Source organism: Thamnophis sirtalis, unplaced genomic scaffold (genome assembly GCF_051295495.1).
Source record: "Thamnophis sirtalis isolate CommonGarterSnake01/CBP01778 unplaced genomic scaffold, rThaSir2_p1.2 scaffold_6, whole genome shotgun sequence".
Taxonomy (NCBI): domain Eukaryota; kingdom Metazoa; phylum Chordata; class Lepidosauria; order Squamata; family Natricidae; genus Thamnophis; species Thamnophis sirtalis.
This window is the reverse complement of record NW_028261386.1, coordinates 4,836,067-4,848,426: the sequence shown is the minus strand read 5'-3', so window position 1 is coordinate 4,848,426 and position 12,360 is coordinate 4,836,067. Positions and strand designations below refer to the sequence as shown.

The window sequence follows — 12,360 nt, the reverse complement described above, 5'->3', positions numbered from 1 at the left end:
TCCCTCTCTCTGGAACATCATTCCCCCAGAGATCAGAATGGCCCCCACTCTAATACTCTTCCAGAAGGTGCTGAAAACCTGGTTTTGCCAGCAGGCCTGGAGAACCCAGAGCAGGATGGAGCCCATTAAATGGCTTGTGTTATCTGCTGTTGCCCGGGCGGGAGGTGATTTTGTTAGTGTACTATATTAATTTACTAGCTGGATACCCGTGCTTCGTGATGAAACTATGTGATCGGGCAATGTAGGAGAAATCCTGTTCACTCCAGTTCAATCCGTTGGCTCAGTGGTGGTCAGTGATTGAAACTCATAAGGGAATATTTCTCCCGCCACCTTGATTCTAGAAGCAGTTCCATAGGTGGAAGGCGTAGACATTTTGGTGAGGTACCGATGTTTAGTACTGTGAAGAGCCATAGACTTCTCCGGAGCGAAGGAGTAGAACATCTGCCAGTTGGAACTGAGGTAATGGAATGTGAGGCAACTGGCAGTTGGAACAGAGTTCTTTTCAGGTGGGGAGGGGGAGCAGAACTGTAACCATTAGCATCAGAGCATGTTAATTACTGTATAAGAAATACTAATGATCTGATAGTCATTTTGAAAAATCCTTTCTTAGCAAGCACCTAGAAGCCAAGAGGAACATAAGTGCCAAATTTCAAGTTTGTAGGCTTTACGGTTCTGGAGATTTCGTGATCATGTGTGAGTGGCATTTGGCTTATATATATATAGGACTCTTTTTGTTAGTTTTTATTGTTTTAAATGTGGTTTTATATTCTGTAAGCTGCCTTGAGTCACCATGGGTGAATAGGCAGCAATATAAATCCAATAAAAAAATAAAAAAATACTTAGCCAAAGTTTCTTCTGTAAGTCAATCCCTTTCTCAAAACTCGTGCTCTCAATTTCCTAAACCTCACGGACACTCCCAGTTCAGCTCCTCCAAATACACCCTACACGCACCTAATGTTTGAATCCTTGATGCAGAATTTAGATACATGAAAGAGAAGTGATTGATAATTATTCCGCTCCATCCATCCTGAGCTGAAAATCCCTCCCTCCTTCTGAATGTTGTAATTTTAGAATGGGTAACACGAGCAGGCGGTGAAGGTCTTTATCTCCTCCTAGCATTCATGGAGCCTCTTGTGAAAAAAATGAAGAGGAATTTTTCTGCCGGTTCTCCCACACAAAAACCCACACAAAAGCCGAGCACAAAAATGTGTTTCAAGAAGCGAGTGTGAAGTGTTTCAGGCCTATACTTATGCCACCGGTAGCACTGAAGCAAAAATCTTCCACGCTTCTCTCTTAGAGCTACCAGAAGTGCAAGAAACACGCTACCCACTCATATTTTATTAATAGATTACATATCTTACCATTCTTTCCAAAAAAGTTCATAGCAGCACAGGGCACACAAATCGTTATACACCAGAGTTAAAAAGAACCGAGGAAATGTAAATGAAGTTTGCGAAGACATCTGTCTTTATCTTGCAACGAAACCCCAATCTTTGCTTCAAAAGCACAAGGTGCAAAAGTTTTCCCACCCACCCCCACAAAAAGTTTCTGATTTTTTTTTTCTACTAGGCCTTGGTGATGGATCCTTCTCGGATGAGGAAATCGTAGATCTTCCTGGTCTTGTTCACATCTATCTTGATCAGGGCTCGGGCCTGGGCAAGCCTGAGGCCTCCTTGTTTGTGGCACTCGTTGACTAAAGCGGCTTTGTACTCTAAGTATGCTCCCGGGACCAACCGTACGATTTGACAGAGCTAGGAGAAAGCACATCCGGTTAGTCATGTGTCCTACGCACACATCACCCGTTCTTCTTCGTTTTCTTCCTGTTTCCCACCTTCACCGAGGCTGCATCTGCTTAATAACCCCTCGATGTTCATTCTACCTCAGTGTTTCTCAACTTTAGCAAATTTTAAGATTTGTGGACTTCAACTCCCAGGATTCCCAAGCCAACCTCGTCACCCTCTCCTATATCCACTCGTGGCACGACAAAACCGCGGTCCACTAAAGCACGCCCAATTAAAGAGCGTCGCTGGCATCATCATCAGCGCGACAACAGCGACCGCGGAGAAAAATGGGCGCTTTAAAAAGCGCTTTGAAAGCAAGCCGATTCAAGTTAAGGTAAGGGTTAGGTTTAGGTTAAGGGTTAGGGTTAGGTTTAGGGTTAGGTTAACGGTTAGGGTTAGGTTTAGGGTTAGGTTAAGGGTTAGGTTTAGGTTAAGGGTTAGGGTTAGGTTTAGCGTTAGGTTAAGGGTTAGGTTTAGGGTTAGGTTTAGGGTTAGGTTTCGGGGGGTTAGGTTTAGGGGTTAATTTTAGCTTTAGCGCTCACAGCGTGCTTTTTTCATCGCACTGTGATGACGTCAGGTACGCGGTTTCGTTGAGCGCGCTTTAGTCGAACGCGGTTTTGTGGTGGAACCATATCCACTTACTCCCTTTCTCCCAATTTCAGTAAGACTGCATCTGCTTAATAATTCATTGATATTCGTTTTAGACTGATGATTCTCAACCTGAACAACTTCAAGATATGGGTGGACTTCAACTCCCAGAATTCCCAAGCCAGCATTGTCACCCTCTCCTCTTCACTTCCTCCCAATTTCAGTAAGACTGCATCTGCTTAATAACTCATCGATATTCGTTCCAGATCAATGATTCTCAACCTTGACTACTTAAAAAGATATGTGTGGACTTCAACTTCCAGAATTCCCCAGCCAGCATCATCCCTTCCCCATGATTGCATTGGGTGCACTCGGCAAGGAGGTCGCATTCATGGTCATTTGCAGCACCCTGCGGTCACATGACCACAATTTATGACATTTTTGTTGGAAAGTGGCATTTACTTCTGGTTTCTGACAAAAATGTCCCATAGTTAATAATGGGTCTGCATAAGACTGTGGCTTTTGCTTTATGACTGTGACATTCACTTAACAATTGCTGCAATACACACATTCCCATATTCAAAACATCTGGTCTCCATAACAGCCAGAAATTCTATTTTTTCCAAAATTGGCTGTGTAGGAAAATTCGCTTCCAATACAGCTAGGCGTTCTAACTCAAGAGACCTAGCGGTGCCTAACACAGGATGACTGACAGGTGCCAATCAGGCCACCTCTTCACACACACACACGCACACACACACCAACAGTAAGATCAGTCAGTCCTTTTTGGTACCTTTTCATAAACCTGGCTCTGGGCAGTCACTGTGGAATGTCTATACGCAGTGTTTTTCAACCTTGGCAACTTGAAGATGTCTGGACTTCAACTCCCAGAATTCCCCAGCCAGCGAATGCTGGCTGGGGAATTCTGGGAGTTGAAGTCCAGACATCTTCAAGTTGCCAAGGTTGAAAAACACTGGTCTATGGAGATTCTCAGTCATCCAGGCCATGGTTGTCCCAAAGGTGCTTTTTCAAGAAGCAACTGGACTTCCTTGGTTTTTCTCCTTGAAAACATTTCGCTTGCCATCAAAGAAGCTTCTTCAGTTCTGGCTGAATGGTGGGGAATGGAAGGACTGATATTTCCTGCAGTCTTCCTTCCATTCCCCACCATTCAATCAGAACTAAAGAAGCTGCTTGGATGAGAAGCGAAACCTCTTCAAGAGAGAAAAAAAATAACCCACACCAAGTCTAGTTGCCTTTTGAAAAAGCAATTTTGGGATTATTTGTGGAATGAGGTGTGCAGACAGCAGGCTTACATGCTAGACATTAATTAGATGACAAGCCCTCTGCGTCTTCTGGAGGCTGAAATAGGAGCTTATGAAATCTGCCCTTCACCTTAGTAATGCCAAAATAGTACCAGCAGATACTCAAATCTCTAACTCTCTTCTTAAGTTCCCAGGGCTATAATGACTGCGGTGGAGACACCGACTGCCCACTTTTCTCCATTTACACCAGGAGTGTCAAAACTCGATTTCACTGAGGGCCACATCGGGGTTATGTTTGACCTCGGAGGGCCAGGATGGGTGCGGCCTGCAAGACATCACTCACGGAGGGGCGCCTGAGGTGGCCTGAGCATTCTGCTAGTGAAAGTGGGGTCCTGACAGTGGTGGGTTCTGGATCCCGTTGCAAGTGGTACAGTGCACGCATGTGTACTTACCGCCTGTGATGCTCCAGCTGCTCGGCGGAGCGTCGCACAGGCGCCGTACACTCCATGCGCGAAAGCCCCGATCGGCTCAAATTCAGGTAGGGAGGACGGGTGGGCCCTTCAGAGCACCGTATCGGAACCTGGTGCTCCCAGCAGGCACCGGTACGCCCATACCGGGGCGTACCGGTTGTATCCCGCCACTGGGTCCTGAGCTCCGTTTTCGGCTGGGATGGTCTCCTGCAACTCTCTGCCAGTGAAAATGGAGCTCAGGGGGGGCCACGCACAGCCCTCATGAGCTCCGTTTTCGGCTGGGACGGCCTCCTGCAACCCTCTACCAGCTAAAACAAAGCTTGCGAGGACAGCACACAGCCCTCCCGAGCTCCGTTTTTGCTGGCAGAGGCACCACTTCGCTGTTTCCAGGGTGGCCCCATGGGCCAGATCTAAGCATCCTACGGGCCAGATCCAGCCCCTGGGCCTTGAGTTTGACACCCCTGCTTTATACTAATAAGAAAATGCTCTAACCCAGCAGAACAAAAGTGTAAACACCAAGGAGAATGAAGTTTCCGTCAAGGCTACAAGAACGTTATAGATGAAGAACGTTCACATGATACTCAGAGACATGAAAAATATCAGCTGAATTTGTCTTGAAAGTTTGGGAGATTTAGGGGGGAAAGGCAGCTAAGTCTCTTCCTTTTTTTTTTTTTTTTTTGAGAAGAAGGAAGAGAAATAACCCAAAATATGCCCATCTCATTATCTTAAGGCAGCGTTTCTCAACTTTGGCCGCTTGAAGATGGGTGGACTTCCCCTGCCAGCCATGCTGGAAATTCTGGGAGTTGAAATCCATCCATATTAAAGTACCCAAGGTTGAGAAACGCTGTTCTAGAATATTCTTTTGCCTCATGGAATTTGCTTTGGCTGGGGAATTCTGGGAGTTGAAGTCCATCCACCTTTAAGTGGCCAAGTTGAGAAACACTGTCCTAAAGGGCTTCTATTCAGGAATTATCAGGGAGTTGAGAGACGCTTTCAATATTGTTAAAGGTTATTTGTCATGCCTGCAAGCCATCTTTTCTTTTGGACTTCAGGCCTGCCACACTTTCTACTGTCTACTTTCTATTGTGGGAAAATGGGAGGGGGGGGATTGTACGGAGTTGGCTGATATGTAGCCATAACAACATTCTTCTTAGAAACTGAAGGTCATCTTTGTCTCTGCACCTGGCTGGAACTGGATGGGAAAAATCTGTCTTTGTGGCAGTGGAAGTTTGGGCCATGTGATGAACTTGTGGGTGTTGGGGTAAAATCGTGAACTTTCAACTGGGTGGGGAAAACCGGGAAGCTTTCAGATTGGGGTTTTCCCAGATTTGCCAACATGGCTCTTTTAATAAATTGGAACTTTGAGGAATCTTTTGCCTCGGACTCTGATTTAATTTTGGATGCTATTTGGAACCCTGACACCATTTCTCTATTATAAAATCTACATTCTTGCCCATTGGTACACAAGAAATTCATTTCTCCTAATTCCGCTGTGGGTCTTTGAAAAATAAAAATAACTGAGTTTATATGAGGGTGGCAGGGAAAATATTTAGGCCTTTACGTGTTCCTAGATATGGCATTTCCAGTGGCCACTTATCCACACAGGTATTGTGTGATTAGGGCTAATGGCACAAACCACATCAGTCAATGCCAGCATTTCAGCTGACCCACATTTGCAGGCCGATCTCAACAAGCAATGGTGGTTTCCTATGAAATAGTGATGGAAAAGATTACATCAGCAGGAAATAGGCAGCATATTCCCCATATTTGCATAACTGTCAGTCAATGCAGGAATTTGGGGCCACAAACACTTTGATGAGGTACAATCCACACGGTCTTAATGACACCAATAGTGCCGTATTTTTCAGAGTATAAGACGCTCCAAAATATAAGACGCATGTAGCTTTTGAAGAGGAAAATAAGAGGGGGGGGGGGAATCTACCTCTGCCTCCCAGTAATTTTCCTCCTTGCAGCAAACAGCAGAGAAGATATACACTGTTTGTGGTGTTACATTTCAGACTATACTTGTACAGATGTTGTTAAAATTGATGTGGCTTTCTGAAAGTATACACTATTCTCTGCTATTTAAAAGAAAATACAATAGCACTGGGCCTCTTCAGATCAAGCATTTATTTTAAAAGCTTCTTCACTTTGCTGTTGTCTATAATGATAATAAAGCAGTCTTTAAAAAATAAGTCTGATAGTTTGAACATTCTATAGGCATTTATAGTTATTGACTTGCCTCCTTGCAACAAACAGCCTGATTAGCAGAAGAAAAAAATATCTGTCTCTGCCTCCCAGCAATTTACCTCCATGCAGCAAACAGCAAGTTTCACTTTCAATTTCAGCAGGGGCCTCCCGATCATCAGCTGTTTCAGGCTGCAAGGATTGGCATAGCCTATTGCCCCCTCTGCAAGCCCCATTTTCTCTGTTTGCTGCAAGGAGGTAAATTGCATGGTGGCCGGTGGGTGGGCAGGGCTACATTCCGTGTATAAGACAAACCCAAATTTTCACCCTCTTTTAGGGTGCGTCTTATACTCTGAAAAAATGGTAATTTAACATGAGGGTCTTTGCAACCAGTCTCTGAATCTCCGTTACCTCTTTTTCCTTCTCGTTCAGCTTTTCCGTTCCAGGGAGACCGGTGAGGTTCAACGGAGGGGCACTTCTTCTACCTGTGGACAGGTAAGACAACCAGCTCTGGTTAGGAGGAGTCAGGGTTTGGAGAAGAAGCTCTCACAGTTATTTTCCACATGGGTGCCGAAGGGGCAGGCAGAGAGGTGAGAGAGTTAAAAAGGGGTCAGGTCAACCTGGCCCTGTCCTGAGAGGCCCATCAAATGTTAACCTTGGGGTGTGCAACTAGAATCACTAATGCATCCATGCGGAGAAGAAACCCAATGTTTTTCATCAAAGCAGCCTCTTGCTGTTTGGCAATGGACAAACCTGAATGCCATTAATTGCCAGTAAATGGGAGCCGTGGTGAGCTAGTGGTTAGCGTGCAGTATTGCAGGCTAACTCTGCTCCCTGCCAGGAGTTCAATCCTGACCGTCTCAAGGTTGGGCTCAGCCTTCCATCCTTCCAATGTTGGTGAAATGAGACTCCAGATTACCGGGGGGGGGGGGGGGGAATAGGTTGACTTTGTAAAAGGCTCCAAGAAGGCTGTAAAGCACTATGAAGCGGTGTGTAAGTCTACATGCTATTGCTAAGTAATCTGTGATTCTGGGTTGCCTTCCAATGCAGGGGTGGGCAACTGATTTTCCCAAGGGGGCTGCATGAGCAACTGCAACTGTTGTGGAGGGCTGAATCAATAGGGCTGTGAGCCTGCAGAGGAATGATAAGATAGATAAAATAGATTAACAGAGTTGGAAGGGACCATGTAGATCACCTAGTCTAGTGATGGTGAACAGAAACGTTGCACAGAAACGTTGTGCGCGCACTCGTCAGCGCCACGCTTTGGAAAAGCCAAACTTCCGATTTCTAACATGCCTGCCTGCCCAACAATCACCTGGCCGGCACACATGCACAGGCCGGTTTTCGGCATGCGCCAAGGGACTACGCTCTGGAAAAGCTGAACTTCCGGGTTCTGGCGTGCATGCACACCCGATAATCAGCTGGCCGACGCGCATGCACACACTGGTTTTTGGCACTGCCACACGGACAAAGGACAGCTGATTATTGCGCGTGCATGCACTCGCAAGACAAACCAGAAAGACAAGCAGGCAAAGCCGCGTGTGCTGGGCGACATGGCTTTGCATGCCACTTTGAGCATGCGTGCCATAGGTTCGCCATCACGGACCCAGTCCAAACGCCTGCCCAAGCGGGAGACCCTACGCCATTTCTGACAAATGGCAGTCCAATTGCTTAATCTGCAGGTAGAATACAGGTATAGTGTCCGCGTAAAGTTCCCACAACTTCTGAAGGCAACTTCTGTTCCGTTGGTTGATTGTTCTCACTGTCAGAAAATTTCTAGATTTGAATCTCTCCTTGATCAGTTTAAGGAATGCACGCATGCACGCATGTAAATTGAAAAATAAAAGCACTTTCAAAATAAAAGCAAGGGCCCAGGAGGGCCAGATGTTCCCCAGGGACCATAACGTCCAGGTCTGTTCCAAAGACACTAATAATTAAGAAATCAGATCAAGTTTCTTTTGGCAGCCTGGTAGGAAAAAGGGGGTGCCCGGGCCCTATTTGGCCCTGCCATCTCTAACCCTGGCAAGAAAACGTTGCTCTACCATACGGGTAGTCCTCAACTTGCAACCCCAATTGAGCCCGAAATGTCTTGTCTTGCTAAGCAAGACAGTTGTTAAGTGAGGTTTGTCCCACTTTACAGTTGTTAAATGAATCACTGCAGCTGTTGAGTTAGCCAGCTGTTGAGTCTAAGTGCCTCTGTTTTCCCCCTGACTTTGCTGGTCAGACAAAAGGGCGCAAGAGTCGATCACATGACCCAGGACAATGCAAATGTCATAAATGTGAGCCAGTTGCCAAGCATCTGAATTTTGACCATGTGGATGTGGCAATTGGTTCTAAGTATGAAAAACGGCCATAAGTCACTTTTGTCAGGCTTGTAGCCATCTTTTCTTTTGGATCTTTGGCCTGCCCCACTTTCTATTATTCTACTCTTCCTTTTCTATTATGGGAAAATGGGAGGGGGGATTGTACGGAGTTAGATGCTGTGTAGCCAAAACAAAATTCCTTCTAGAAAGCCAAGGTCATCCTTTGTCTCTGCAGCTCTGCACCTGACCGGAACTGAAAGGGTGGAACTGCCAGCATGGCAGTGGGAGATTGGACCATGTGATGGACTTGTGGGTGTGGGACCAAGATCTTGAACTTTCAACTGGGTGGGGAAAACCGGAAGCTTTCACATTCGGGTTTTCACTGATGTGCCAACATGGCTCTCTTCATAAACTGTAACTTTGAGCAAGACTTTGCCTTGGACTCTGATTTAATTTCAGAGGCTATTTGGGACCCTGACAACTTTCCTCAGTGCTGTGGTAATATCAAACGGTCACTAAACAAATGGCTGTAAGTCGAGGACTATCTCTTTACCCAAGGAGAAGTCTCCTGCAGTAGAAAGAGGAGAATTCAGTAATGGACAGGTTTGCCTTCTGCTGTATGCCTCTGCATTTTGATAGCAATCTAGAGAATTCAACAGGATCCCGTGGGATTTAAACATGCAGCACGATCGCAATCTTCCCTTCCATGGATGGGCTGTTCCATGGGAGAGGGAGTAGTTCAATTCTATCCACAACATCTAGATAGAACAAGGATAGAACAAGAAGCAACAAGCGGGAGCTTTACAGGAGCAGATCCCTACTTGAAAGGCGGAGGAAGATCCCGAGTTTAAATTATGAAAATTGGGAAGAGTCATGGAATTGGGGGGGGGGACGGGACTTGATTGTTGGAAGTGTTGCTGCCATTCCGAAGGGGGTGGGGCGGGGGATGCTTCTTGGGGCTGATTGCTTTGAGTGCTTTTGCTATAACCGCAGGGGAAATAAGGAGGGGGACTGGCAGTGGTGGGATGCAAATGGTCTAACAACGAGTTTGGTGAGCACACGCTTTGCGCTCCACACACATCCCACACGCCATACCACCTTGCGCTGCACCATTCTGCGGCCCGTTTTGGGCGTAGGAGGCTTCCCTGCACTAGGGCAACGTGGGGACTCCTGGAAGGGGAGGGGAAAGTGGGGCGGGGCCAGCTGGTTGTGGGAACTACCGGTTCACCGAAACTGGGTGTAACACTAACATCTGGTTCACCTGAACCGGCCCAAACCGGCTGAATGCCACCCCTCGGACTGGCCATCAGGATGGATCCCCCGCCAATTAGTTCCAGCCTGTTACTCAAGGCCTCAGCATCAGAAGGATGACCTATTATCACCATCCACCTCGGGGTTCTCAATAACACCCTTGTGCCATTGTATTGGCTATTGGTGGACACAGGGCACTGGTTGAATGGGGGAAATTAGCGTAACGCTTTACGCCGGAATCTTTTAGACTCCGCCTGACGTCTCTGCAAAAATCACTTCTGTTGGTAAAAATGTCTTTTGAAATACTGTCTGTTTCAAGAGTCATGCTTTCCCGGACGATAGCTGAGGCAGGTCCGTACAGAAATTTTTTAAGCGAAGCGCTGCTGATCTATGAGGGTCTATAAGACAGAGGTGTCCACCTTGGCAACTTTAAGCCTTCTGGACTTCAACCCCCAGGTTTTAAAGTTGTCAACTTTGGACGTCCCTGGTCTAAGAATTCCTTCCTGGACAGGAGTCTATATTTCCAAGCATTTATTTATAGCAATGAAGCCCCACCAAGTTATAGGCAGTCCTCAGCTTAACAACCCCAACTGAATCCAATATTTCCATTGCTGGGAGACAGTTGTTAAAAGTCCGTTTTGCCCATTTTACGACCTTCTTGCCACTGTTGTGAAGCGAATTGTTAAATTAGTAACCTGGTTGTGAAGTGACTATGGCTTCCCCATGGAGTCTGCTTGTCAGACGGTCGCAAACGATGATCACGTGATCCTGGGACACGGCAACCGTCGTAAGTATGAGCCAGATGCCAATCATCTGAATTCTGATCATGTGACCATAGGGGTGTTGCAACAAGTGTAAAAAATGGTTATAAGTCACTTTGTTCAGAACTATTATAACTGAATGTTCACCAAACAAACAGTTATAAGTTGAGGACTGCTGGTACAAGGTAATCCTTGACTTATGACCGGTCGCTTGGAGTCTCTTTGGAGTTACAACGGACCTCCCCAGGGCTGCTCATGACAGATTTGCATTTCTGATGGCCAACTCCCTGTGGCCACATGATCACATTTTGGGTGCTTGGCAACTGGCCGGCATTTATGGCTGTTTTCAGAGTCTCCTGGCCGCTTCCAGTTTCCAGCAAAAAATATCCCATCGGGGACAATGGATTTGCTTAACGACTATGGTGTTTGCTTACTGACTGCGTTATTTGCTTCACAACCATTGCAAAAAAAAAAGTTGTAAATTGGGTGCGATCTCATGACGACCCACTTAATGACCGTCATGATTTAGAGGTAGTCCTCAATTTACAACCACAATTGAGTCAAAATTTGCTAAGTGAGACAATTGTTAAGTGAATTTTCGGCCCCACTTTACGACCTATCTTGCCACCGTTGTGAAGTGAATCCCTGCAGTTGTTGTTAGTAACACGGTTGTTAAGTGAATCTGGTTTCCCCATTGAGTTTGTCGCAAGTGTGAAAAACGGTCCTAAGTCACTTATGTCACACAATTCACAGGTCAGTGCCATTGTTAACTTTGAAAGGTCACTAAATGAACTGTTATAACTTGACAAGAGCCAGGTGGCGCAGTGGGTAAATGCAGCACTGCAGGTTACTGCTAGATCAGCAGTTCAGCGGTTCAAATCCCACCGGCTCAGGGTTGACTCAGCCTTCCATCCTTCCGAGGTGGGTAAAATGAGGACCCAGATTGTTGGGGGCAATATGCTGACTCTCTGTAAACCGCTTAGAGAGGGCTGAAAGCCCTATGAAGCGGTATATAAGTCTACTGCTATTGCTATTGCTATTGACAGCTACCCGTACAACAATCATTCCAGACTCAGTTATGGGCGTTAAGTTGATGACTACCTATAATTGGCATTTCAGGATATTTTGCAGGAAAAGGAGCACATTAATGCATCCTTTTGTGTTATTCTTGGCATTGGCAAGAGCCGAGGTGGCGCAGTGGTTAAATGCAGCACTGCAGGCTACTTCAGCTGACTGCAGTTCTGCAGTTCGGCGGTTCAAATCTCACCGGCTCAGGGTTGACTCAGCCTTCCATCCTTCCGAGGTGGGTAAAAATGAGGACCCAGATTGTTGTTGGGGGCAATATGCTGACTCTGTAAAACCGCTTAGAGAGGGCTGAAAGCCTATGAAGCGGTATATATTCTCTGTGGCTGCCCCGGCCCTTTTGGAACGAGCTCCCCGTGGAGATTCGGACCCTCTTCACCCTTCAGGCCTTCCGGACGGCCTGTCCCAGCAAGCCTGGGGTTGAGTCCCCCCCCCCACTCGAATTTGCTGTGTCTGTTGTGCTTTTAAACTGTTTGTATTGTCTGATTGTCTTTGTCTTACTTTTTGTAATTTCCCTTCCCTTGGCTTTGTTCAGCCGCCCTGAGTCCCTTCGGGGAATAGGGCGGCCTACAAATTGAATAAAATCCAAATCCAAATCCAAATATAAGTCTAACTGCTATTGCTATTGTTGTAAAAATGGAACAAGGGATTTCCTTAGGAGAGGCCTGAAATCC

At 46.3% G+C, this 12,360-nt stretch overlaps 1 protein-coding gene across 1 annotated transcript in view; it reads right to left on the bottom strand.

Moving 5' to 3' along the window:
- Positions 1–1,210: 1,210 nt before the first annotated feature.
- Positions 1,211–12,360, bottom strand: part of TADA2A (transcriptional adaptor 2A) — a 63,459-nt gene continuing 52,309 nt past the window's right edge. Inside the window, exons 15-16 of the mRNA XM_087717133.1 lie at positions 6,700–6,773; positions 1,211–1,751 (exon numbers count right to left, since the gene is read on the bottom strand). Of these exons, the coding sequence (XP_087573259.1) occupies positions 1,566–1,751; positions 6,700–6,773 (260 nt within the window). The 3' untranslated portion in view covers positions 1,211–1,565. The remainder of the gene's footprint in view (positions 1,752–6,699; positions 6,774–12,360) is intronic.